The sequence below is a fragment of the Electrophorus electricus genome, chromosome 6 (assembly GCF_041902795.1).
Source record: "Electrophorus electricus isolate QZ-2024a chromosome 6, ASM4190279v1, whole genome shotgun sequence".
NCBI lineage: Eukaryota > Metazoa > Chordata > Actinopteri > Gymnotiformes > Gymnotidae > Electrophorus > Electrophorus electricus.
This window is the reverse complement of record NC_137502.1, coordinates 30,516,420-30,538,059: the sequence shown is the minus strand read 5'-3', so window position 1 is coordinate 30,538,059 and position 21,640 is coordinate 30,516,420. Positions and strand designations below refer to the sequence as shown.

At 48.2% G+C, this 21,640-nt stretch overlaps 1 protein-coding gene across 4 annotated transcripts; it reads left to right on the top strand.

The window, feature by feature from the left end:
• The first annotated feature begins 655 nt into the window (after positions 1–655).
• Positions 656–21,149, top strand: snx13 (sorting nexin 13). 4 transcript variants are annotated; one of them, XM_081716389.1, is made up of 26 exons: positions 656–881; positions 8,400–8,512; positions 8,693–8,795; positions 8,942–9,031; positions 9,645–9,766; positions 10,737–10,858; positions 11,313–11,417; positions 11,594–11,682; positions 11,872–11,955; positions 12,776–12,914; positions 13,037–13,125; positions 13,216–13,315; positions 13,521–13,699; positions 13,796–13,900; positions 14,015–14,147; positions 14,238–14,275; positions 14,382–14,451; positions 15,098–15,273; positions 15,370–15,477; positions 15,575–15,685; positions 16,374–16,535; positions 17,110–17,181; positions 17,566–17,711; positions 17,894–17,962; positions 18,039–18,151; positions 18,258–21,149. In XM_081716389.1, the coding sequence occupies exons 1-26, from the start codon at positions 768–770 to the stop codon at positions 18,488–18,490; spliced, it is 2,985 nt and encodes a 994-aa protein (XP_081572515.1). In that variant the 5' UTR covers positions 656–767; the 3' UTR covers positions 18,491–21,149. The 4 variants fall into 4 exon arrangements, with proteins under 4 accessions (XP_081572515.1, XP_081572518.1, XP_081572516.1 ...); XM_081716390.1 differs by having other exon boundaries at positions 658–881; positions 15,131–15,273; XM_081716391.1 differs by lacking the exon at positions 656–881 and adding an exon at positions 1,392–1,564.
• Positions 21,150–21,640: the final 491 nt, after the last annotated feature.

Sequence of the window (21,640 nt, the reverse complement as noted above, 5' to 3'; positions counted from 1 at the left end):
CTTTACGAACAACACAATCGTTTGAGGAGGAAAAAAAAACCATTATATTTTTTGGACGCTCTATGGGCAAATACCTCAAACAGCTAAAATAAAATGCTAAATGTCCTTTAGTGTTAAATTTATATTGGTACATTGTTTAGGTCCTATATGTTTAATCTGAGTATTCTTTCGGTCATATTATACACGTAATATAATTTATCTAATTATAACAATTAATTAATATGTACGTATAATTAATCAACAATGACAAGACATCCTTGCTCACTCCTTGGAAATTACTTTAATAACCTCTGTGCAAATGGAGTGATTCTAATTACCTGTCATACTCCGACGTATTTGGATGATTATTTCTGCAGTGTAACCTCACTTTGAAATTACTATTCAGATATGGAATTAAGACTTCCATGCCAATACACTTTACCAAGCATTGACAGGCTTAATAAACCTTCAGTATAATTTTCCTAAAGGGGATGTCATATGGGAAGTTTCATTTGTCTTGCCTGTTTACGCTCCGCTTTTCCATGTTCCGTGTGGTCGTAGACCCGCACAGGGTTCAAAGTTTGCTTTGTCTCGTGATAGACAATGTCATGCGGAAGGCTGCGCTTCGGACAAACTGGAATCCCAAAGGCGTCTCTATGTGTCTCTATGCTTTGTGTCCCGAAAAATTAACTAAGGGCTATGTGTTTGCGTAAGGAGGTTTACGCGGGGGCGCGGGGGCGCGGGAATGTGAGAAGCCTTTGTGAGTGATAACGTTTACCTCGTTCGCAATGGGGAACCTGGTTACGGTGACCTCCAGAGCCTCGGCTGCAGCCTGGGATTATGTTTACCTACACCCGTGTCTACAGTGTGACCAAGCTAGGGCCTTACTCACTATGAAACAGGTATTTGCCTGACCGGTTGGCGTGCGTCCATTCACGAATAACAGTGTACAGTCAGTACAGTGCAAGGGAAAGCAACTGAATTGCACTTTTTTTCTTTACACCGTTAGTCTACTGGACTCTAATCATGTTAGAGATTCGTTAGACCTATTTCAGTAGTCTTGTCATTTGTTTTCTTGATCATGCATGTGTGCACATACAGCAGTCCTAAATGTATGTCAGACATGTTCTGATGGTGAGAGAGGCACACTGTACAGGATATTTTATTTGGCAATAAATTAGTTGTCCAGTGTCTGTTGATGTTCAGATTGGTAACGTTAGTTATACGCGCACACAAAATGAATCTTTATCGAGAGTTATATTAATTAGATTATAACAAATGTGTGCCTTGATAATTTTTCTCATGTTTTCTGGTCACTTTTAGTTGAATTCTGTTTTCTAATAAACGCACTAATCGCGTTTAAATTGGCTGCGTCACGTCCTCCGGACCAATCACGTGTTTACGTCGGGCTGAGGTGACGCAAAGACGTAGACGTAAAGCTGGCAATATGGCGACTCTCCGGAGAGAGTATGGAGTCAGGAAACCTATCTTTTAAATAAGAATAGCGTGCCATTACCGTTGATATAACATGTTGGGGTTAGTCTAAAAGGCTTTTGCCTCAACGTTTTAAATGATGCTTGCAGAGGTAAGTGTACGCTAATGGTTCGGGACAGGCAAGTTTGTTTTCCGTTGTGTGACAGTGGCTAGCCAGTTGGCGTTGTGTTAGGCGCTACCTTCCTAGCAGGCTAGCACATAAACACGGGACAACTACGGACAGCTATACACGGGACAGCTACACAGACAGATAGACACGGGATAGATAAACACGGGACATCTACACAGACAGGTAGACACGGGACAGATAAACACGGGACAGCTACACAGGCTCGTAATCCTACCTGTACGCCTGGGTGGGATCACGTTAACCCGGTGGATTTAGACTGCTACCGGTAATTGACAACTCGCTCACGTCAGCGAGATAACTCGCCTGCTAACCATGGTTGGTGTCGTTTTGTTTGGACTGATTTTATCACGGAGTGTTCGTTAGCTGCATTCACCCAACACAGCTGTGTTTTTAAATGTGTGCATAATATCGGGACTGTCAGATTTGACTTCTGGACAAACTGCGAGGTGGCGTGTAGCTAGTGTTTTAAACATTACCATTGTTTTCATTGAGTGCAACTTGTGCCTTGGGCTGCAAACCTGTGTTGAGCTAACCGTAGCTAGCTAAGCTAGGATAGCTATTTCCAGCTGGGTTATTTCACATTTGAAAAGGTTGGGTAGCTAGTTAGCTAAATAGTCTAACAAAGCGCTGATGATTAATTAAACAGATCAACACACCCAGTAGACCGAGTTAAATTTCGGGCAACTTGCTTGTTCTAGTTGTGGTGGCATCCTAGGAATGCCATTGATGGTTTATTTTGCTCGTTTTCCATGACTACCACCAGTGACATTAGCTAGGTGTATGTAGTTTGGTTAGCCGTCTCTTGAGTAATTTGGTTTAAAATTTCGGTGACATTTAATTGCCCTATACTGAACTCAGATAAGGTCGAAGTGACCTTTTGATTGTTGAGGACGGTTGAATGTTCTTAAGCGGAATGATGCACCGTGCGGTTCTGAACGATTTTCTTCAGGTGTGACCAGGTCGTGGGCAAATGTAGTTTTTGTATTCTGCTTTGCATGAGGTCTGTTCAATGTACGTTACCTAGCTAGCTATGCTTTACTCGTGCGATGGGTGTGATGGACGTGACGATGCATAAACCGTAACAGCTGCCCGCGAGTTAACCGAATCAAGACTGCGTTAAACTTTGTTTGCTTTTATTCTGTAGCGCATGCAAACCTTTTAGCAGATGCTTGTGGACTGTAGGTAGTGTTTCATTCACAAGCGCCCTTTGTACTTTATTTTGCATGCAGTAACGCCTTTTAATAAAACAATGATCAATTTTCGTTTGCTATATGTCCAAGAACTCATCGAAAAAAAGAATAATCTGTTATATTAGGACAGAATTCTAATTGTTATCCAGTGCTGATAAGTAGCCTGTACAAAACCCCAGACCACCTACTTGCACAAAGGTCCCCTGAATGAGCTGGATGCCATAATTACAGAAGTGTTGTATTTCTAGAGCACCAATGGGCATTGCATAAACGTTGCTAAGAATGCATGCTCGTCCTAATCTCTTTATTGGCTCTTAATCAAAGCTTATGCCAGTGTGGGAGTGCTTCTTCATCAGGTGTGTATAAAGACATCTACATTTGCATATTGGTGCCTGGCTGTCATGCCATATTTCATTTGCCAAATCCACTTAGCATTATGAAAAAGACTGTTGTTCTTTCATATTTGCATATGAATGCTTGATTGTTTCATACACTGGCTACTTTATCTGATTTTGAAAAATCTTCAAATATACGCCTATTGCAGTAATCACCCTGACAGCAAAGTCTTTCTCAAAGTGCTTAGAACAATCAGCATACTTCAGCCGTGGTTTGTTGATTGGCATGCTATGATTCATGGTTTACCAGACTAATTTTTCTCTCAGGTCAATATAGCCCTGAGTTGAGCCCTGTACAGCACCTATGGGATTAGCTCCAGGAACAGTCAGAAGTAGTTTACTTGTTTCTGGATTTTAGCTTGGCAGCACGATGGTTGTCCAAGTTGATCACTGGTAGTCTTTCACTATCCTCCTTTTACTATCTGTCATCCTGCCTAAGGAGACAGCGTATGAGGTTTGCAGCATGGCCGTCGGTTTTCATCCAGGGCCCTGAGGGGCTTTGTTGCTTACCGTTCCTGACCATCAGAACAACCCCAGTGGTGCATCAAGTTTTTTAAGATTGAGTTGTGATGATAACTCGACACCTTCCAGTTGTCTTTTTATTCAGTCAGCAATTCTGAGTGGTATCCTGAGTCCATACCTCCTGCTCACAAGTCTGGAGTACCACTTGGGTTAAATAAAAACCTGCAAATAGCATGCATAAGTTTGCCTCTGGACCACCGCCTGTGTCATACCTGGACTGCTTCTCATAACTCCCATGTCCTTTTATGTGTGAGCTGAGAATGACATGGGGGACGTAACCTACACCCAGAGGGCAGGCGGGAGCTGCGTGTGGTGCATCGTGTGCAGAAACGGTGGCGCTAAGCCTCTGATTAGCATTTCCTGGACTCGGTGGTGGTCGCATTGTATGGTGCGTCTGCTGAGCGCAGGGCTGAGGTTTCACACTTCCATATCTTGCAGCCAGGCTTTGAGGCTGAAACTCTGACTCAGTCGGTTGCTGTTGCTGTGACGCAACAGCGCACGCAGGCTTAGCTTGTGGAAAGTTTGTGCTTAATCAACAGATATTGAAGTATCAGGCAAGGCAGTGCTGGTAAAATATAGAGTAAATTACTACTACTATTAATAATAATAATAATAATAATAATAATAATAATAATAATAATAATAATAATAATTTATTATTATTATTATTAAGATAATTATAGAAGTATGGAATATGCTGGGAACAAATTATCCTTATGTGATATGAAGCACCAAAATGAAGAAAACATGTAAAATGTATAAGTAAATAGAAAATACTCGGAGAGAGATGCATGATTCTGCGTGTAAAGGGAAATAAGAATGTCCATAAAAACAGGGTAGCTGCAAGCCGCGCTCTGGCATGTCTGATATGCAAACATGTGGTCCAGCATGTTCATTAGTTTCAGTTGCACCAAGGGGGCATTTTGCCCTCCCCCCCACTTTTCCCTAAAGTTTTGTTGAGCAGAAATGCGGTTTAAGACTGATCACCTGCACCCCGGGCGTGTTGCCAAACTCAGACTCGTGTGCTGTCGTGACGTAATCGGACTTTCTGCTGTGTTATCTTAGTTTTTCACTGGCTGGGAGCCTGTAACGCAGCTACATGTCCTTTGCAGTTATTTGCATTATGATAAACACGCCGCTGATAAATGTTCTCCTGACTGTGCAGAGATGCTCAGTGAAGTCGGCGATTTCTCAAGGCCCAGACGAACCATCAGTGGGCTCGGGCTTTCTGCCTTCCAAAAAACACCAGGGTTACATAACGCGTCTGCCGTCTTTCTGAATGTGTCTGTCAAGACAGACCTCCTTATCGGTCTTGTTTTAAAGCAGTGGTGTGTTGTTTTAATTGTTAAGGCTGCGATTAGGATAAGACAATCATTAACACATTCTTTTGTAAGATTAATGGATTCGTTTCTGCTGTTTTAGATGTTTTAGTTGTTTGTTTACACCTGGAAAGGGGTGTTGATGGCAAAGGTTTGATTCTACCACACTTTCCTACTGTTTTTTTTTTTGTTTGTTTGTTTTTTTCCTCTCTCTCAAATAATTTCTTTGTGTTTTTGAAATAAATTGTGCTCTCTGACTGCCATCCCGGGAGGCTAGGAAGAGAGCCCCCTGTCCCTCATGGGCCATTGTGTGGAAGGAAGATGAATGCAGTGGAGTGGGGGACACTTTGGGGAACACCTTGGGGAACTGGGCTGATAAAACCTTTTTATCACACTGCCTCTGTTTACTTCACTTTGTGTGTCCAAACTGAGTTTGAAAGGAGCTGCCTTGTAATGTTGCTATTTCCATTTGGCACGTAAAATAGCAATGTAACGATTTCTGAAGCAAAGTACAGCTTGAAAATAAATCGTGCCTAAAAAGAAACGACACACAAGAAAACGTGTGCCAATTTCCAATATCATAAACTTCGGTTAATTTATTGAACATTACAAAAAATTTTGCTTCATTTTCCATTGCAGTCTATAGATTGTATGTCAGGGCCGGAACTTGTATGGATGGAACTGCTCTAGTAGTTGACTGAGCAGACCAATCAGAACAGGCCGGGCTCATCAGGAGGAGGGGCTTAAAGACGCAAGAGCCCTAACAGAGCCCATCAGACAGAGGGTGAAGCGAAATGCACAGTATGAGAGAAATGTTTTTGGTGCATTGAAGCATCCTCTTCCAGTAGTCCTCAAAAAATAGAATTATGTACATTTGGAAATGAGCATAGTAGGTCCCCTTTAATTCTGGAGAAAAGGATTGTCTAGCTTTGCATTTTATTGTACTGGAGGCCAATTGCTGTGTGAAACAGGCCAGTCGTAGCTATTTTGGACCTCGTCTTACTGTGCCGTAGGCTACTTGTATTCTGCTGTGTAATGCCGGAGGCTCTGAGCCATTGTCTTCTCCAGCCTTTGTGCAATGCCTGGTTCCTCTGAAGGCATGCTCAAGAGCTGGGCCGGTCCCACAAGGGCCTCACCCGCACGGCACGGCCGACGAGGCCGCTTCCCCACCTGTTCCTAATAACCATGTGTTGTGGCTGCTGTGAAAGGGCCCCACCCTGGAGAATTTCGACACGTCAGAGTGTTTGACGGCTGAGTCATTGTTTTGTTCTGCCGGTTTGTGGGCAGTAACCAAAAAAAGAAGAAGAAGAGAGAACTCGCTGCAGGGGAAAGGGCTAGCCAGGGTGCTGCTGCTTTTACGAGCCCTGAGATCCGGTGGCGGTGCCGTCCGGGTGGCGTCTGCCACTTTGATGTCACTGAGGAACAGTGGGTTAATACAGCGGCATGTGCTCTCTTTCGGTTTGAAGGCTTCGTGTCCTGAGATCACCTCCCTCTCCCTGGACCTGGTCTCTTCCTCTCCTTTCATGAAAATGTGAGGTGGGGGTGTTTGGTTTTTTTTTTTGTTTTGTTTTGGGTTTTTTTTAAATCCTCATCTGTCAGCACGTAGCCTTTCTTCCTGTCGGTCAGGTTCTGTAGGCAGAAGCAGTGTAGCTTGACCTGCAGTAAGTCCTGCCAGATCTTTGCAGGAAATAAGAGCGATGAGGTATTTTTTTTTTTTTTTTTTTTTTTTTTTTTTTGGTTCCGGTTTTGTTTTCAAAACCGGCAGTTACGTGGTAGTGAGGGGAAAGTGTCCACTGGACCATGCAGCTGCATGCAAGCTCTGAGGAGAACGCGAAACCGCAGCGCATTGGCCGCTTACCACGGCATTGTTCCCGTCAGGAGTGTGCCTGTCCGATCGGGAGGACACAGTGACACTGCAGACCTCTGTGCTGGCTTTCCTGCACTAACAAAAACAGGAAACCTGGTGGCTGGAACACCTCTCTCTCTCTCTCTCCCTCTCTCTCTCTCTCTCTCTCTCTCTCTCTCCCTTTTTCAGTCACTCCTCCTGGTCTGCAGGGGGCTTTAAAACCACTCAGACATGCAGTACTGCATTGGACGCTCAGAGCTGGCCGCAAGGTCCAACCGGCCAGACCGGCAGAACCTCGCTGACCGTTCACAGGAGCCCCAGCACATCCTGCTGCGCTCTGACATCTGAAGCTTCTGACAGGCCAGAGGGTACTGGGTCAGAATGGGCATACCTAGTGTGTGTAGTATAAGGGATTAAATGCCAAATAACTATAGGAAACCTCTTCAGTCAGTACATACTGCTACAAAAACCTCAATGGTTCATTCATTGTTTTTGTAATAAGGTGGTGACCTTTTTTTGTGTGTACTAAAGCTGAAGTAAGGGCATGTAAGCGTGTGACGAGTGTATTGTTCAAAACTGGTTTTCAGATGCCTTAAATGGAATTGCTCAAACCAGATTCATCAAATGCATTCAGCGTTGTATAGGCTGTTCGTCACAAATGCCATTAGATGAAGCCAGATGGTTCTCGTTTAGATGTTGTCATTAGCAGTAGCGTCACACACTTGGGGTGGAAAAGCCTTTATGTTGGTTTAACCATACATGTGGGTCTTTAAGGCTGTGGCTCAGTATTCTGTTTGGGGCACTGCTGATGCATCAGCCCTTATTTACATCTTTATTTACGTTTACTGCTTTTAGCAGAAACCCTTATCCAGATCGACTTGCAGAATTGCTTAGTCGTCTACTCCAGAAAAGTGTGCTTGGCTACTTCCAAGAAGTTAAAGTCCCAAAACACCCTTAACCTGAGATACTGCCAGTGCTGAAACCTAGATGAAGAGCCACAGTGCAACATATAATGCAATGCTATGAAATACAAGACTTTGAGTGTAGTTACTAGAGATTTCATGTAAAAACAAGACGGAGGTCCCATCTGCTCTTTAGATGAAAGCTAGCTGGTGGCGAGCGTTTCGGCTAGGCGAGGCATCCGCCGGGTGGCCTTGACCCCGGCTATGGAGCTGCTGAGCCAGCGCGAGGTAGCTTCACTTTTCCCACGACCCCTGCCCTGTCCTGCCCTGCTGTTGCGCTCCGAGGGTTATCTGGGTGCGCAATGAACATGTCAGTGGCTCAACTTGACCTCAGTTATCTCTGAGGTGGCAGTAGGGAGAATAATCAAGGTAAGATGTAACGTGGTTAACCTTCTTTAACCGTGTGTGTGTGTGTGTGTGTGTGTGTGTGTGTGTGTGTGTGTGTGTGTGTGTGTGTGTGTGTGTGTGTGTGTGTGTGTGTGTGTGTGTGTGTGTGTGTGTGTGTGTGTGTGTGTGTGTGTGTGTGTGTGTGTGTGTGTGTGTGTGTCCTCGTCTCCTCCAGGCCAGTCTGTCCTTTTGGGGATGGGGGGGTCTGGGAGTCGTGCTCTTCCTCATCACGTTCGGCCCCTTTGCCATCTTTTATCTGGCGTTTTATATCATCTGTTTCCTTGGCGGGTAAGTTCACCCACCGTCTGCGTAGCAAGTGGAGTTTAAGGATCCAGGGCCTTGCACAGACGCTCCCCAGGGGCCTCTCGCACCGCTGCCCTCCACAAATAGAAAACGTCTTATCTTTCTCCTGCAGGGCCCCAGGTTTTGATGTACGTTTTGTTTTTTGTTCTTTTTTTTCCTCCTCAGGGGCTTTGCCGTCACTCTTTTATTTGGAAAGACGAACTCCGAAAAGCACCTGGAGAAGTGCGAACACTCCTACCTGCCGCCCACCCCCACAGGCATCGTGAAGGTACGCCAGTTTGGTGTAGGCCCTTGCCATGGTCCAGGGTCATCCCTGCCTCGTCCCACCTGAAAAATTGAAGAAACCTCCCCCCCCAAATAGAGCATCATTAAGAGCAGAATCCAGGGTGTTGACGCTGTGCCTTGTGTCCCCAGACGCTGGACGAGCTGAAGCAGGAGACGAGGGTCATCAAGATCGACCGGCGCCTGACGGGATCCAGCTTCATTGACGAGCCGCTGCAGCAGGTACGCCCTGGGGGGGGTGTTCGCCGGAGGGCTGCTGCCACGCTCGCCCGCTGGACGGCTGCTCCCTGCTGCTTACACTTGAATTCCCAGCCAGAGAAGCGTGTGGCTTAAGACGCAGAGGGGATTTCCTCCTCTGGCTTGTGCAGGTGTGCTTCATTGCTTCATGCTTCAGCCTGTGCAGTTGGGCCATAGAGTATGCAGGTTGTCTGAAGGCATGCCTTTGGGGAACCTTGAGCGCAGACATCAGCAGATTCAACGTCCTCCCCAGAAGGACCGTGCGCTCTAGATTGGCCACACTGTGCACACACAGTCTCTCAATTGAAAATAGCTTGGAGGGAACAGCCTGAAACGCACATGCCTGCTCAGAGAGCACCTCGGCGGAAAATTAACTTGCATCAACTTGCACACATGGAATGACGCGCAGCTCCTTGGGTCTGAAAAAGTCCTACCCCTTCCTCGCCAAAAGAAGCTTTTCAGAGAACTGGCATCCTCGTTGGTCAAGTAAAAGCCAATGGCGTTGGGCCAGGGGTCTGATGTGACTCAGGGCACAGTAGTGACTCTCTGATTCGAGTGCATATTCTTCTTGTTTTCTTGGTTTGCCCTCTTTGTGCAGGTGATCCAGTTTGCCATGAGGGACTACATTCAGTACTGGTATTACACCCTCAGCGAGGATGAGTCCTTCCTGCTGGAGATAAGGCGCACATTGCAGAACGCTCTCGTGCAGTTCTCCACACGGTACCCCCAATTCTTTATTTCTGTTCCAAGCCCTTTCAAGCTGATCTTGATTGTGATACTAATAAGATCTGTGAACTGAGTAATATGGGATAAATTGAGCTAGTTCTACAATCACACATTGTAGCTTTAATTGCAGCCTCAACACACTCCTATTACTCTGATGGTCTCAACTGCTAAAGGAGCAGTCAGTCACTTTTTCCACCATAAAGTAGCAGACAATGTTTAGTAAAGTGATTTCATTATTTTTACATTTTGTCTGCAAATCCAGTTCAAAGTGAGATTCATGTGATTGCTAACCCTAGTCTAACCATCTGATTGCTAACCCTAGTCTAACCATAACCTTGAATGAACCAGTTTATGCTCCATAGAGCGGGTCGCCCACACGGAGGTGGCCAGGTTTGAAATGGGTTAAGTACAGAATCTCTGATGCACCAGACCCTAGTGGCCTGGATGCAACGTCTGTTGCATAATGTGAAACATCACTGGAAAAATTACTTATTGCTCCTTTTAAGTCTAAAACCTCTCTGTGTGAGACGTAGTGCAAATCTGCTGCTTTAGCAATAGATCCTGAGCTGTTTGCCATTCTCAGACTCATGCACTGTACAGCTCCTGCTCCCCACACCCCTAGGCAGCCTGGAGCTTTATCAGAACTGCTCCTTAAACCACAAGGAAAGAGGAATGCCGCTTTCATATCTTTTTATTTATTTTTTTCCCTCTCTCAAAACATGATGCAACGTGTTTTGGCATGGTGGGCTATTATGCGTCAATATATCAGACATTGTGAACACAGACTGTGGCTGTGGATCTTCGTGGGGTCTACGTCGCTGTGTAGAATGGGACTCGTGCAAGCGAGTAGCACGAGTCCTAGCACGTCTGATTTACGGGGCGGGGCTTATTTGCTCATGTTGGCAGTGCAGAGCAGCTAACCCCCGACCTCAAGGCCCACACTGACTCTGCGTTTCACTTCCAGGTCTAAAGAGGTGGACTGGCAGCCATATTTCACCACCCGGCTGGTGGACGACTTCGCCACTCACCTGAGAGTCTTCAGGAAGGCCCAGGTGCGGATGAGCGACAAGGACGATCCCAAGCAGCGTGAGTTCCTGGTTCTGCCCCACACAAACTCCCCGCGCTGGGTCGCCCTGTTTATAAGTGGATGCAGCGATGGGGTGGGGGTTTTTTTTCTTCTGTTTTTCTTTTTCATGATGGCTCTGCGTTTTGGGTTAAAAAACCGGGTGCGGCCAGACGCCGCTGACATGGGACAAAATGTTTGTGCTGTGAAACCCAGCCTCTAAGAATAGGCTTGTTGAGGCCTGTTTTGGGCTGCTGAGTGGACCTGTTTTTGGGTCTGCGCCCAGTGTCTCTGGATGGGCTCCAAAAGTATAAGATGGAAGTGGGCTTTGCCAAGTATGTTTGTGCTCATAAAAGGAGCTGCTCTAGTCCAGAGCTTTGGAGGCACATGAGTGAGAACTGGTGGGTGAGTGGTTGGATGTCTGAGAAAGAAAATGGACTAATTTAGGTTGTCTAACAGAGTGTGTGCGTGGTGCAGGCGAAGCCCCTGATGAGCTGCTGGATGCGTTCTTCGAGGCAGAGGTGGAGATGGAGAGGAAGATCTGCAGGGACATGGTGTGCACCTCCCACAAGGACGAGGAAGGTGAGATGCCTCAGGGAGCCGAGACTCGGGGTGGCAGGACAGGAGGCTGGAGCTGCTCCCCATGCCCCGCCTACCCCACTCATCCCGGGGAGCAGTACGGCTGACGAGGCTTTGATGCAGCAGCGGTGCTGTGACGTTACCTGGTGGTGTTCTAATGACGTCCCCCCTTGGCACAGGCTTCCTGCGGGATCTGTGCGAGGTGCTGCTGTATCTGTTACTACCTCCCGGAGACTTCCACAACAAGAACATCAGATACTTCCTCAGGGTGAGACGTCAATAACCCTGCACAGCGTAGACCAAACATCTTCTGGACATCCACAGGGCTTAATCCATTCACTACATATTTCCTTCTGGCTACGTGTGTGTACACGACCCCTGCGTTGATCCTAAATGAACGTGGCGTACAAGTACACTGAGAGGCACATGCATTAAATGATTTGGGTTTTCTTTCTAGGAAATTTTGGCACGAGGAGTTCTGCTACCCCTTATTAACCAACTGAGTGATCCAGATTACATCAATCAGTTTGTCATCTGGATGGTGAGTCTTGCCCATCATTGCCCAAAAAAATATTTTTGATGCACAGGCAAGTGAAGGTGTTTGTCACATGAAATGCTGTCAGTTACTGCAGTTTAGACGGGTGCTGTTCTGACTTGGTTTGGGGGTCGTTGAATTGTTAGGTTTTCCAAATGTGACTGTGAGCTTGTGGGTGACGTGCGTGTATGTCCTCACTCCCGCAAGTTCCGTGTGTGTGTGTGTGGGCGTGGGTGTGTGTGGGCGTGGGTGTGTGTGGGCGTGGGTGTGTGTGGGCGTGGGTGTGTGTGGGCGTGGGTGTGTGTGGGCGTGGGTGTGTGTGGGCGTGGGTGTGTGTGGGCGTGGGTGTGTGTGGGCGTGGGTGTGTGTGGGCGTGGGTGTGTGTGGGCGTGGGTGTGTGTGGGCGTGGGTGTGTGTGGGCGTGGGTGTGTGTGTGGGCGTGGGTGTGTGTGGGCGTGTGTGTGTGTGGGCGTGTGTGTGGGCGTGTGTGTGGGCGTGTGTGTGTGTGGGCGTGGGCGTGTGTGTGCGTGGGCGTGTGTGTGTGTGTGGGCGTGTGTGTGTGTGGGCGTGGGCGTGTGTGTGTGTGGGCGTGTGTGTGTGTGTGGGCGTGTGTGTGTGTGGGCGTGTGTGTGTGTGGGCGTGTGTGTGTGTGGGCGTGTGTGTGTGTGGGCGTGTGTGTGTGTGTGGGCGTGTGTGTGTGTGTGGGCGTGTGTGTGTGTGTGGGCGTGTGGGCGTGTGGGCGTGTGTGTGGGCGTGTGTGTGTGTGTGTGTGTCCTCACATCCACCTCTGTGTGTGTACGTAAGTTCCTTGTGTGCTTGCGTGTAGATCCGTGACTCCAGCTGCAATTACGAGGCCTTCATGACCATCCTGAAGCTGACAGACAAGCCTGCGGAGCTGGAGGCTGTCAAGGACAAAGTGCTAGAGGAGCTCCAGTACCTGCGCTCCCTAGACACCGTAGGAGATGGTATACACACACACACACACACACACACACACACACACACACACACACACACGTGCTGGCGTGCTCTGATGAGTGGGCACATCACGCTTTCTTAATATTTTCTCTGTTTGCTTTCTCCCCAGATATAAATGTGATAAAAAATCAAATCAACAGTTTACTGTTTGTGAAAAAAGTCTGCGAAACAAGGATTCAAAGACTACAGTCAGGAAAGGTGTGAGTGTGAGGGAGAGAGAGAGACCAATATGTGTAGTTGAAGTTTCATGTCCCCCTTGTTTTACATGGTGATTGTTTGCCATCACAGGAAGTCGATGCTTTGAAACTTGCAGCAAATTTTGGGAAGTTGTGTATTATCCCGCTGGATCAAATCTTGGTGCACAACATAGCCCTGCAGTTCTTTATGGGTGAGTGTTCTACACGTGCTCCGCTGGCAACTGCACACACGCAATCACGTCCGTCGGAACACTCCACCCTTCAAGTAAGCCCCTGTCCTGATTGCGCCTGATAAATGCTTTGCTGTCTTATTACTCGTTTCTAGCATCCTCAACCTCCACCTCCTCCTAACATGACTCCAAACGTTCCGTTCGTGTTCCTCACCTTTGTCTCCAGACTTCATGCAGCAGGCGGGCGGCCAGGCGGACCTGTTCTTCTGGCTGACAGTGGAGGGCTACAGGGTGACGGCGCAGCAGCAGCTGGAGGTGCTGCACGGTCGGCAGCGGAGCGGCCAGACCAAGGGCCTCCTGAAGACGGCGGCGCTGGGCGTCTACGAGCAGTACCTCTCCGAGAAGGTCCGCCCGCCCACACGCCCTCCTTCCAGCCTGACGGGTGTGGAGGTCCCTAGGTTTGACCAGCTGATCTCAATACCGTCCGTTTCTTCCCGACAGGCCTCTCCCAGGGTGCAGGTGGACGAGGCCTCTCTGGCCAGACTGGCTGACAAACTCCACAAAGAGGATCCGACCCCAGAGATCTTTGACGACATCCAGAGAAAGGTAGTCGGGGCGCTCCCTTTGGCATGGGTGGGCTAAGCCTAAAGGCACTAACCTAAAGATGGGGCGTCTCTCTCTGTGTGTGTGTCTCTCTCTCTCTCTCTCTCTCTCTCCCAGGTGTATGACATGATGTTGCGCGATGAGCGCTTTTACCCGGCGTTTAAGCAACACCCCCTCTACGTGCGCATGTTGGCCGAGCTGGACATGCTAAAGGAGCCGAGCTACCGTGGCTCGGACGACGGCGACGGAGGTGAGAAGAGCCCCACGCACAAAGCCCTCGTCTCAGAGTGGGCCCTTCCCCACCACCCTTCTCTTATTTGCACTTTCTGTCTCTCTTTAGAGTCTTTCAATGGATCTCCAACCGGGAGCATCAGTCTGGTAACTGAAGTCAAACATTCCATGTGATTTTTCTAAATCTTATTTGTTTGCTGCACGTCTAGTTTCTGCAACATGGCGAACCGTTTTCCCGCGCTTTCTTTTCTAGTCCTTGGATGACCTCACCAACGCCACCATGGACGAGTCCGTGCAGCTGCACGCGTTTATATCCGACACTGGTATGTGCACGCCACACGCGTACTCGCGTTTACTTTGCTATCGAATGACCACTATGCGTATCTGGCGTTGGATGGAAATTCAGGATGACGTTCCTGTCGGATAGCTTTGCACCGGGCAGTAATTCGGAATTGCAGGGAAGAGCCGGCCTGCTGCGTGGCGTGCCATTCTCCCCTCTCCTGCCACCAGCTGCTGTGCTACCATCTCAGCCTTCACGCTGACTCTTCTTCCAGCTCCTTCCTCAGTGCCTCCCATCTGCACGCGCCTCTAGTTGTCGAGTCACTGGCTGTATCAAACGCTTTTCCCGTGGTCTGGTTGGTTTTTTTTGGTCGTCATTCCTACACCTCTTCTTACGGTCTTCCTTTTCTACTTTTGCTCTTTCCCTGTCCTGGTTCTCTGTCCTGGGGCGTCCATCTCCACGGCCTCTGTGATTTTTTTTTCCCCCCCCTCCGTGCTCTTTCTCCGTCTGTTGCTGCCAATCCTCCCTCTCCTCTCCCTCTTTCCACCTTTCCATTTTTCCTTTCTTGTTTCTGCCACCCATTTTCGTTCCATCTGTGTCGCGTCGTTTGCTCCACCCTCTGCGCTCCACCCCTGTGCTGCTCTGTCTCCAAACCCCCCCCCCCCCCCCCCCCCCCAAATCCTTGGTAGCTGACGCTTCTATAACCCAACTCACCCTGTCAGGCGTATGCAACGACCACGGCAAGACGTACGCGCTCTACGCCATCACCGTCTTCCGGAAGAACCCGGACGGCAGTGAAGACACCTGGAAGACCTACCGCCGCTACAGCGACTTCCACGACTTCCACATGCGCATCACGGAGCAGGTGAGCGGCTTGCCCTCTAGTCCTGCCTTTAACACCGCCGTGTTGTTTAGACTGCAGAGGCCTTCTGCTCACCGCCCGTCACTCTGTTGACCGTAGTTCGAGAACCTGAGCTCTATATTAAAACTTCCCGGCAAGAAAACCTTCAACAACATGGACAGGGACTTCCTGGAGAGGAGGAAAAAGGACCTGAACGCTTATTTGCAGGTAGGCTCGAGTCGTGCGCTTCTTAAAACGGACGTTAACGCCGCCCTCGTCCTCTTGGGGTGTGCGCGCACTCAGCGGGGTGTCTTTTTTGTTCCAGCTGCTGCTGAACCCCGAGATGGTGAAGGCGTGCCCCACCCTCATCCCCTATGTCCACGATTTCCTGGAGAACAAGGCCTACAGCAAGGGCAAGGGCGACTTCGCACGCAAGGTAGGAGACGGCCGCCGACCTGTGGGCTCCGATCCCTCGCCCGAACGACCTCGGAGGAGTTTTTCCCCCCCTCCGTGACGCATCGTGTTCAATCCTTTCCCCTAATGCAAAGCAAAGCGTTACACCCGAGTGGGCGCGGCAGAAAAATGCTTGCCCTGTTGCTGGGGGGGGGCAGATCTGCTGGCTTGAGCCCCCAATCATGCCACCGCCGTCTGCGGCCTGGGGATCTCGGTCCCCTGTCACCCAGCACAACGCTCGCCACTCGTGGGACGTCTGTGTGTTTTGTGCTGGCTGACCGAGGGCGGTGGGCACCATCCTCCTAGCGCGCTGGACTGCCCTGTGCCCCAAAAAAAGACTTGGCTAGCATGCGCATCACAACCTCCATGAATGGAAGTTGTCCTATGACCGGGGAAGATTCGATAGTAGATGGGTGGGAATTGGCATAACCACTAACGTGTCATCAACCACTAACATATTGCTACCCTAGTCGCACACACATCCTAACATTGGTCTCCATTAGTTTTTCCTCGATGGTGCACTAATGCCTAACATGCTGAAAACACAGTGTGCTGTAAGTTATGCTTTTGGCTTTGACTTCATGTTGGTTGCTGAGATTGTTGCCTGCTGAATTGCTGTGTTCAGTTCAAGCCTGTGCGTGTGAACGCTTACTTATGCGCTTGTCTTGTAGATGGACACGTTTGTGAACCCTCTGCGTAGCTCCATGCGCAACGTGTCGAACGCTGTAAAGTCGCTCCCCGACAGCCTGGCCGAGGGAATGACCAAAGTGTCGGACAACATGGGCCGCATGTCCGAGAGGCTTGGCCAGGACATCCGACAGTCCATATTCAAGGCAGGAACGCTGTCCCGCAAGTTCTGCTGTTCTGACATATGTCGGCGAGATCTCGCGTTAAAGAACCCTGCAGCTTGCTCCCGCACTCCAATTGGCTCAGGTGTCATCCACACAAATTTGGGCATTTTTGGACCAAAATATCTGCAATACAGCAAGAATTTGCCGGGTTTTTGCAAAAGCTCGGCTGTTCTGAACATCGTTCATCAGAATGGTTTGGTGTTTTCAGAACCACTACGCACATTTACAACGATGTAAAACTGATGGTTGTGGCTGAGCTGCGTCGGCTTTCAGAACAAAGATGCGGGGCTCGTCTGTTTGAGTAAAAACCCGCCCAGTTATCACGCAGGAGTCTGCACTCTGATCTCAGCCAGCCCTCTTAAACATTAAACGGCCATTTCTATTTTTAATTCAAGCACAATGTATCGGTTTCTTGTTCCAATTCGAAACTCTAATCTTCTCAGAGCGGATCAGTTCTAAACACGCTGTACATCTTTGGAGGTGTCAGCAGACACGTGCATCTTTGGTCTCTGTTCATGTTTCTTTGAGGGCCTGAGCTGTTGCATTCGTTCCTCAGGTGCCGCCCTTAATTCCAAAGCCAGACATCGACCCGGAGCACTGCCGAGTGTCTGCCCAGCTGGATGACAACGTGAGTGGCCACACGCCCCCTGCTGGCTAGTCCCGTGTACTGCAGTCCTTCCAAATGTCAAAGTGGGGGGGGGGTATTCATTTTTATTTTTTATGTAAATGAGTTCCCTTTGTGCTTCATGTTCTCAGCATGGCTCAGAAGCTGTGCGAGCAGCACTGCACACATTTGCATTTGAAGAACCTTTAATCGTGTACTGAATTTAGTAGACTGGGCAACCTGCACAGTGGTACATGTAGCCACACCGGCACAGTATTTCCTGCCCCAAGGGGGCAACACCAGCCCAGGGGGGCCGAGGATCACCTGAGTAACAGCCTCCGAGGGGCTAATGAGGGCCTGGGGGGCGAGGAGCTCTGTGCTGACGTCCGTCTCTCGCTGTGTGGGCAGGTGGACGACAATATCCCCCTGCGCGTCATGCTGCTGCTGATGGACGAGGTGTTCGACCTGAAGGAGAGGAACCAGTGGCTCCGCAGGAACATCAAGAACCTGTTGCAGCAGCTCATCAGCGCCACCTACGGGGACACCATCAACAGGTACCTCCCAGAGCACGCAAGCCAATGTGTTCTAAACGTGTAATGAATGTATAGAAATGTAAACGCTACTGTAATGTATTAGTCATTTTTATATTCTGTTGTATTGTTTTGGGGTTTTTTTTTGTTTTGTTTTTTATTGAAGGTGGTTTTTAGGGAGAGTTATCATGTTTTTGTCATTTTAGGAAAATTGTGGATCATGTCGACTTCCTGACTTCTCCTGAGCAAGTAGCAGACTATGTCAGGAGATTTAGGTAAAGCAGAAAAACTGGTGTGTTTTTTTAAAAAGCATGCCGTCCTGCTTCTCACTGTGAACGTGCGTTCTCACAGAGATTCCTACTGGCCAAATGGAATATTGGCGGAGACACCGCCGCGTCGAGACAAGGGCATTCACATGAGGACGCGGGTAGCAGCGAAGACCAGCCTCCTAGGCATCATGCCAGGTGAGTATTCTATTCCCACCTATACGTTGCGCAACCGCCCCCGCCCCCAGTCCGACCTCGCTGCGCGTGTTCTGTTGCCCCGCGCCAACACGCGTGCTCTCCGCAGACGAGCTAAAGCACATCATCGGGGCGGAGACGACACGGAAGGGAATCCTGCGCATCTTCCACATGTTTCAGCACCAGCAGCTGAACCGGCGCCTGGCCTACGTCTTCCTGGAGGGCTTCCTGGAGACCCTGTTCCCGCTGTACAAGTTCCCCGAGCTCTTCGTCAAGCTGCACTCACGCTCGCCCCGCACGCGCGCCTACTCTCAGAAGGGCCGCAGTCTGCAGAAGAGGTGACACGCCACACCGGCTCGACCACCAGGAGGCACCACTTGCAGGAGAGGAGGGGCCGGCCCAACGGCGAGGCCGGGATAAGGCGTGGGGTGGGAGGGGGGAGTGGTTGAGTGTGTGTGGGTGTACGAGCGCGAGCGTGTGTACTTGCGGCTGCTTGAATTGCACAACACCCTCATCGTCTTCTCCTCCTGGCCGTCTCTCCCCCCCCTCCACAATCCTCTGTTCTTAATAGAAGCACTGTATCGATGTGGCTGTAGCATAGAGGATCCGTTTTATCATGGAGCGTTTGCTCCAGTGCATTCACACCTGTACCACTAAGAGACTGCAGTGCCTGATCTGTAATGTCAGTGTTCAGTATTTGTTTTGTTTTTTGGGTTTTTTTTTTTGTTTGTTTGTTTTTTTTATTTTGTATGTAGGCTGCAATGTGGAATAATTCCTGTGGAAAAAAAACTGTTTTACTTGGCAAAGGTCACCCCCACCCCTCCAACCCATGGAGGAGTTGACCTGAAGACTAGACACACATTCTGTGTGATTTTAAACAAGCTAGCGGAGATTGAAGGGACACTAACACTCCTTGCTGTGCTTTTGGGAAATATAGTACAGCAAAGACAAACGCGATTTATTTTAGAGTTTGGCGAGCACGTTTTAACTGCACCTAAGTCGTCACCTACCAACTGAAACCGTTTCTGAATGATTTAACAACCAAATATGTTTGCAGCACCTTAACAAGGCTTCTGATTCAAGATCACGTTCGGTTGCCTCACAGACCTTTTGGGCGTAAAAGCGTAGAGTGGTCCAAGTCCGGTCCAGTCTCCTTACTACGGCACAGCAGAGCCTCTGCCGTGACGGTTACAGGATGCTTTTACGACTCTGAAGCAACCGCGCTCGCGGCGCAGAACGCTGACTGTTAGACCAGCCGTCCTGTCAGCTCAGGCGAGTCTTGGCATCTGTGGGAGCCATTTTAAAGAATGTACCTGTCTCCGGCTGCCATGTCTGCGCTTACGCTGATGTTTTTGCAACTCGGTTCAGACACTGGGGACATGTATACAAATTTACACATACTGTTTTGGCGGGGGAGGGTGTGTGGGTGTGTGTGTGTGTGGGTGTGTGTGTGTGTGTGTGTGTGTGTGTGTGTGTGTGTGTGTGTGTGTGTGTGTGTGTGTGTGTGTTTTTGTTTGTTTTTGTTTTTTTTAACATTAGTACACTAAGTAAGTGTGTAGCACTAAGATCCAACCCCATCGAAGTAAAAAGTGTGCTCCAGTGCCAGTTAGAAAATCAGCCTTAATTCTATGACCAAGAGACGCATGTGCTATAAGTAGCTACCCATAATCTACAAACAAAAAACACACACACTCGTACTCAGATATTGAAGATATCCAAGCCTAATTGTACTTTTATTTAGTGATTATGTAATTCATTTGTGTGCAATATTTTTTTTTCTTTAATGCATGTGTTTGAATAATTGTATAGTGAAAAGGTTTTCAAATATTGGAGATGAATGAATCCAAAAAAAAAAAAAAAGCACAGAAGAAAAGTTCTTCTGCATCCAATCACATACATTCCATTGTAAATTGCTCTGCTTACGTTAGGGACTTGTTTTAGAAGTCTGGCTTTTTGCATTTTTGTTTTTGAACATTGGTTTTTAATTTGTCTTCCTCCTGGTGTCTCCCGGGCGGTGGATTCTGTTTGTCCGTGCGTGGCTCGCTTGGCTCCAGGAGATGGAGACAACAGAGTGAATAAGTTGATGATATGAGTATCTATAAGCGGACCGTGTACAGAGTGGCAAGGTCTCTGTCTGCCAGTGGACTCTTAATCTCACTCACTCTCTCTCTCGCTTACCCAGTCGCTGTGGTGGTCGGCCCAGTAAAGACTGAACTGGGCCTGTGCTGAGCATTGGGTTGTCATTACAGCGGCAGGTCGTGTTCTTTGTGTAGACTTAGCACGAGAAACCCATCCGTATTACCAGTAGTCAGATTAAGGTGATCTCTGGGTACTGACTCAACATGGACACCGCTGTGAAGTGACTAAATTAATTCTCTTTTTGACCTAAATGGCACTTGGTGTAGATTCTTCAAATGAGGGTTTCGGAATGTTCTGGTGGGAGTTCTCGTCCAGTGTATTCTGCACCGCATGACTCTACGTGGCTATCGGTTGCTGTGATTGGCTAATTTTTTTTTTTTTTTTTTTTTTTTTTTTTAAAGAAACCATTCCTGATTGGTCTATAAGGGGCTCATGCCTGCTGTGACTTGCTATTGATAAGCCACAACCTTCTGTGATTGGTTGAAGCGTCAGCATTGCCCATCTCTTACTGAGCATCACACTCCAACTTTACCTTTAAACTCAGTAAATGGTTCGCTCGGATGCAGGGCTGCTTGCTGCTGATATTTCTTTTGTTTTCGAAATCCCCATACATATGAATCTATAACTACTTGTGCATATTGGTGTACAGTATGTGTCAACAGTGTGCCTAAATGTACTGTCGATTATATTTTCTTATTTTTCTTTAACAAAACAACAAAAGTTGACCCAAATGTTAAGGTCAGTTTAATGGACTGAAAAAGTGGACTGAGGGTTTTTAGAATGCACCATGCTTCTCCGGTATTCATTTTGGACAGCGGATCTCAGTATAACACTAATAAAACTTTAACTCCTGACTAACTCACCATACGGCATGCAGCGTTGTTTGTAATTCATTTGGAAATGTTACAGTACCTTCCAAAACTACTGGAACGGTCAGGTTTAGTTTTGCTCTTAAGCATTCTCCAGTAGAGATGAAAACACAAGTATAAATGCGTGGGCATATTTGGTCATATGTTAAATATAGGGGGAATGATTGAAAGCAGTGTAATATCTACTATTGGCTCTGTGTTGAAATTCATGTTAAAGTATGGCCATCATAAATATTTGGCCTGCTCTGTACCAGTGTTTTGAGAGCAGTAAACCCAATCTGATTGCCACATTATGAAATTGTTCTTGGACCCGCTGCTCGATAACAGGAGGGGAAGTCTTTCCACCATGGACAGAGCACAAACAATGCATGCCTCGGTGCGGGAACACATTTTTGGAGGGTTTCAATGGCATACCGGAACCCTATACAGGTGCAGTGTGTTGAGGAGGATTGCATCCAGATCCACCAAGAATGTAAGCCTGCTG

Coding starts and splice junctions, on each gene's coding strand:
- snx13 (XM_081716389.1), top strand. CDS start 768: ATGGGGAACCTGGTTACGGTGACCTCCAGAGCCTCGGCTGCAGCCTGG. Junction 11,683..11,871: donor ACATCAGATACTTCCTCAGG/GTGAGACGTCAA, acceptor TTTTCTTTCTAG/GAAATTTTGGCACGAGGAGT. Junction 12,915..13,036: donor CCTAGACACCGTAGGAGATG/GTATACACACAC, acceptor CTTTCTCCCCAG/ATATAAATGTGATAAAAAAT.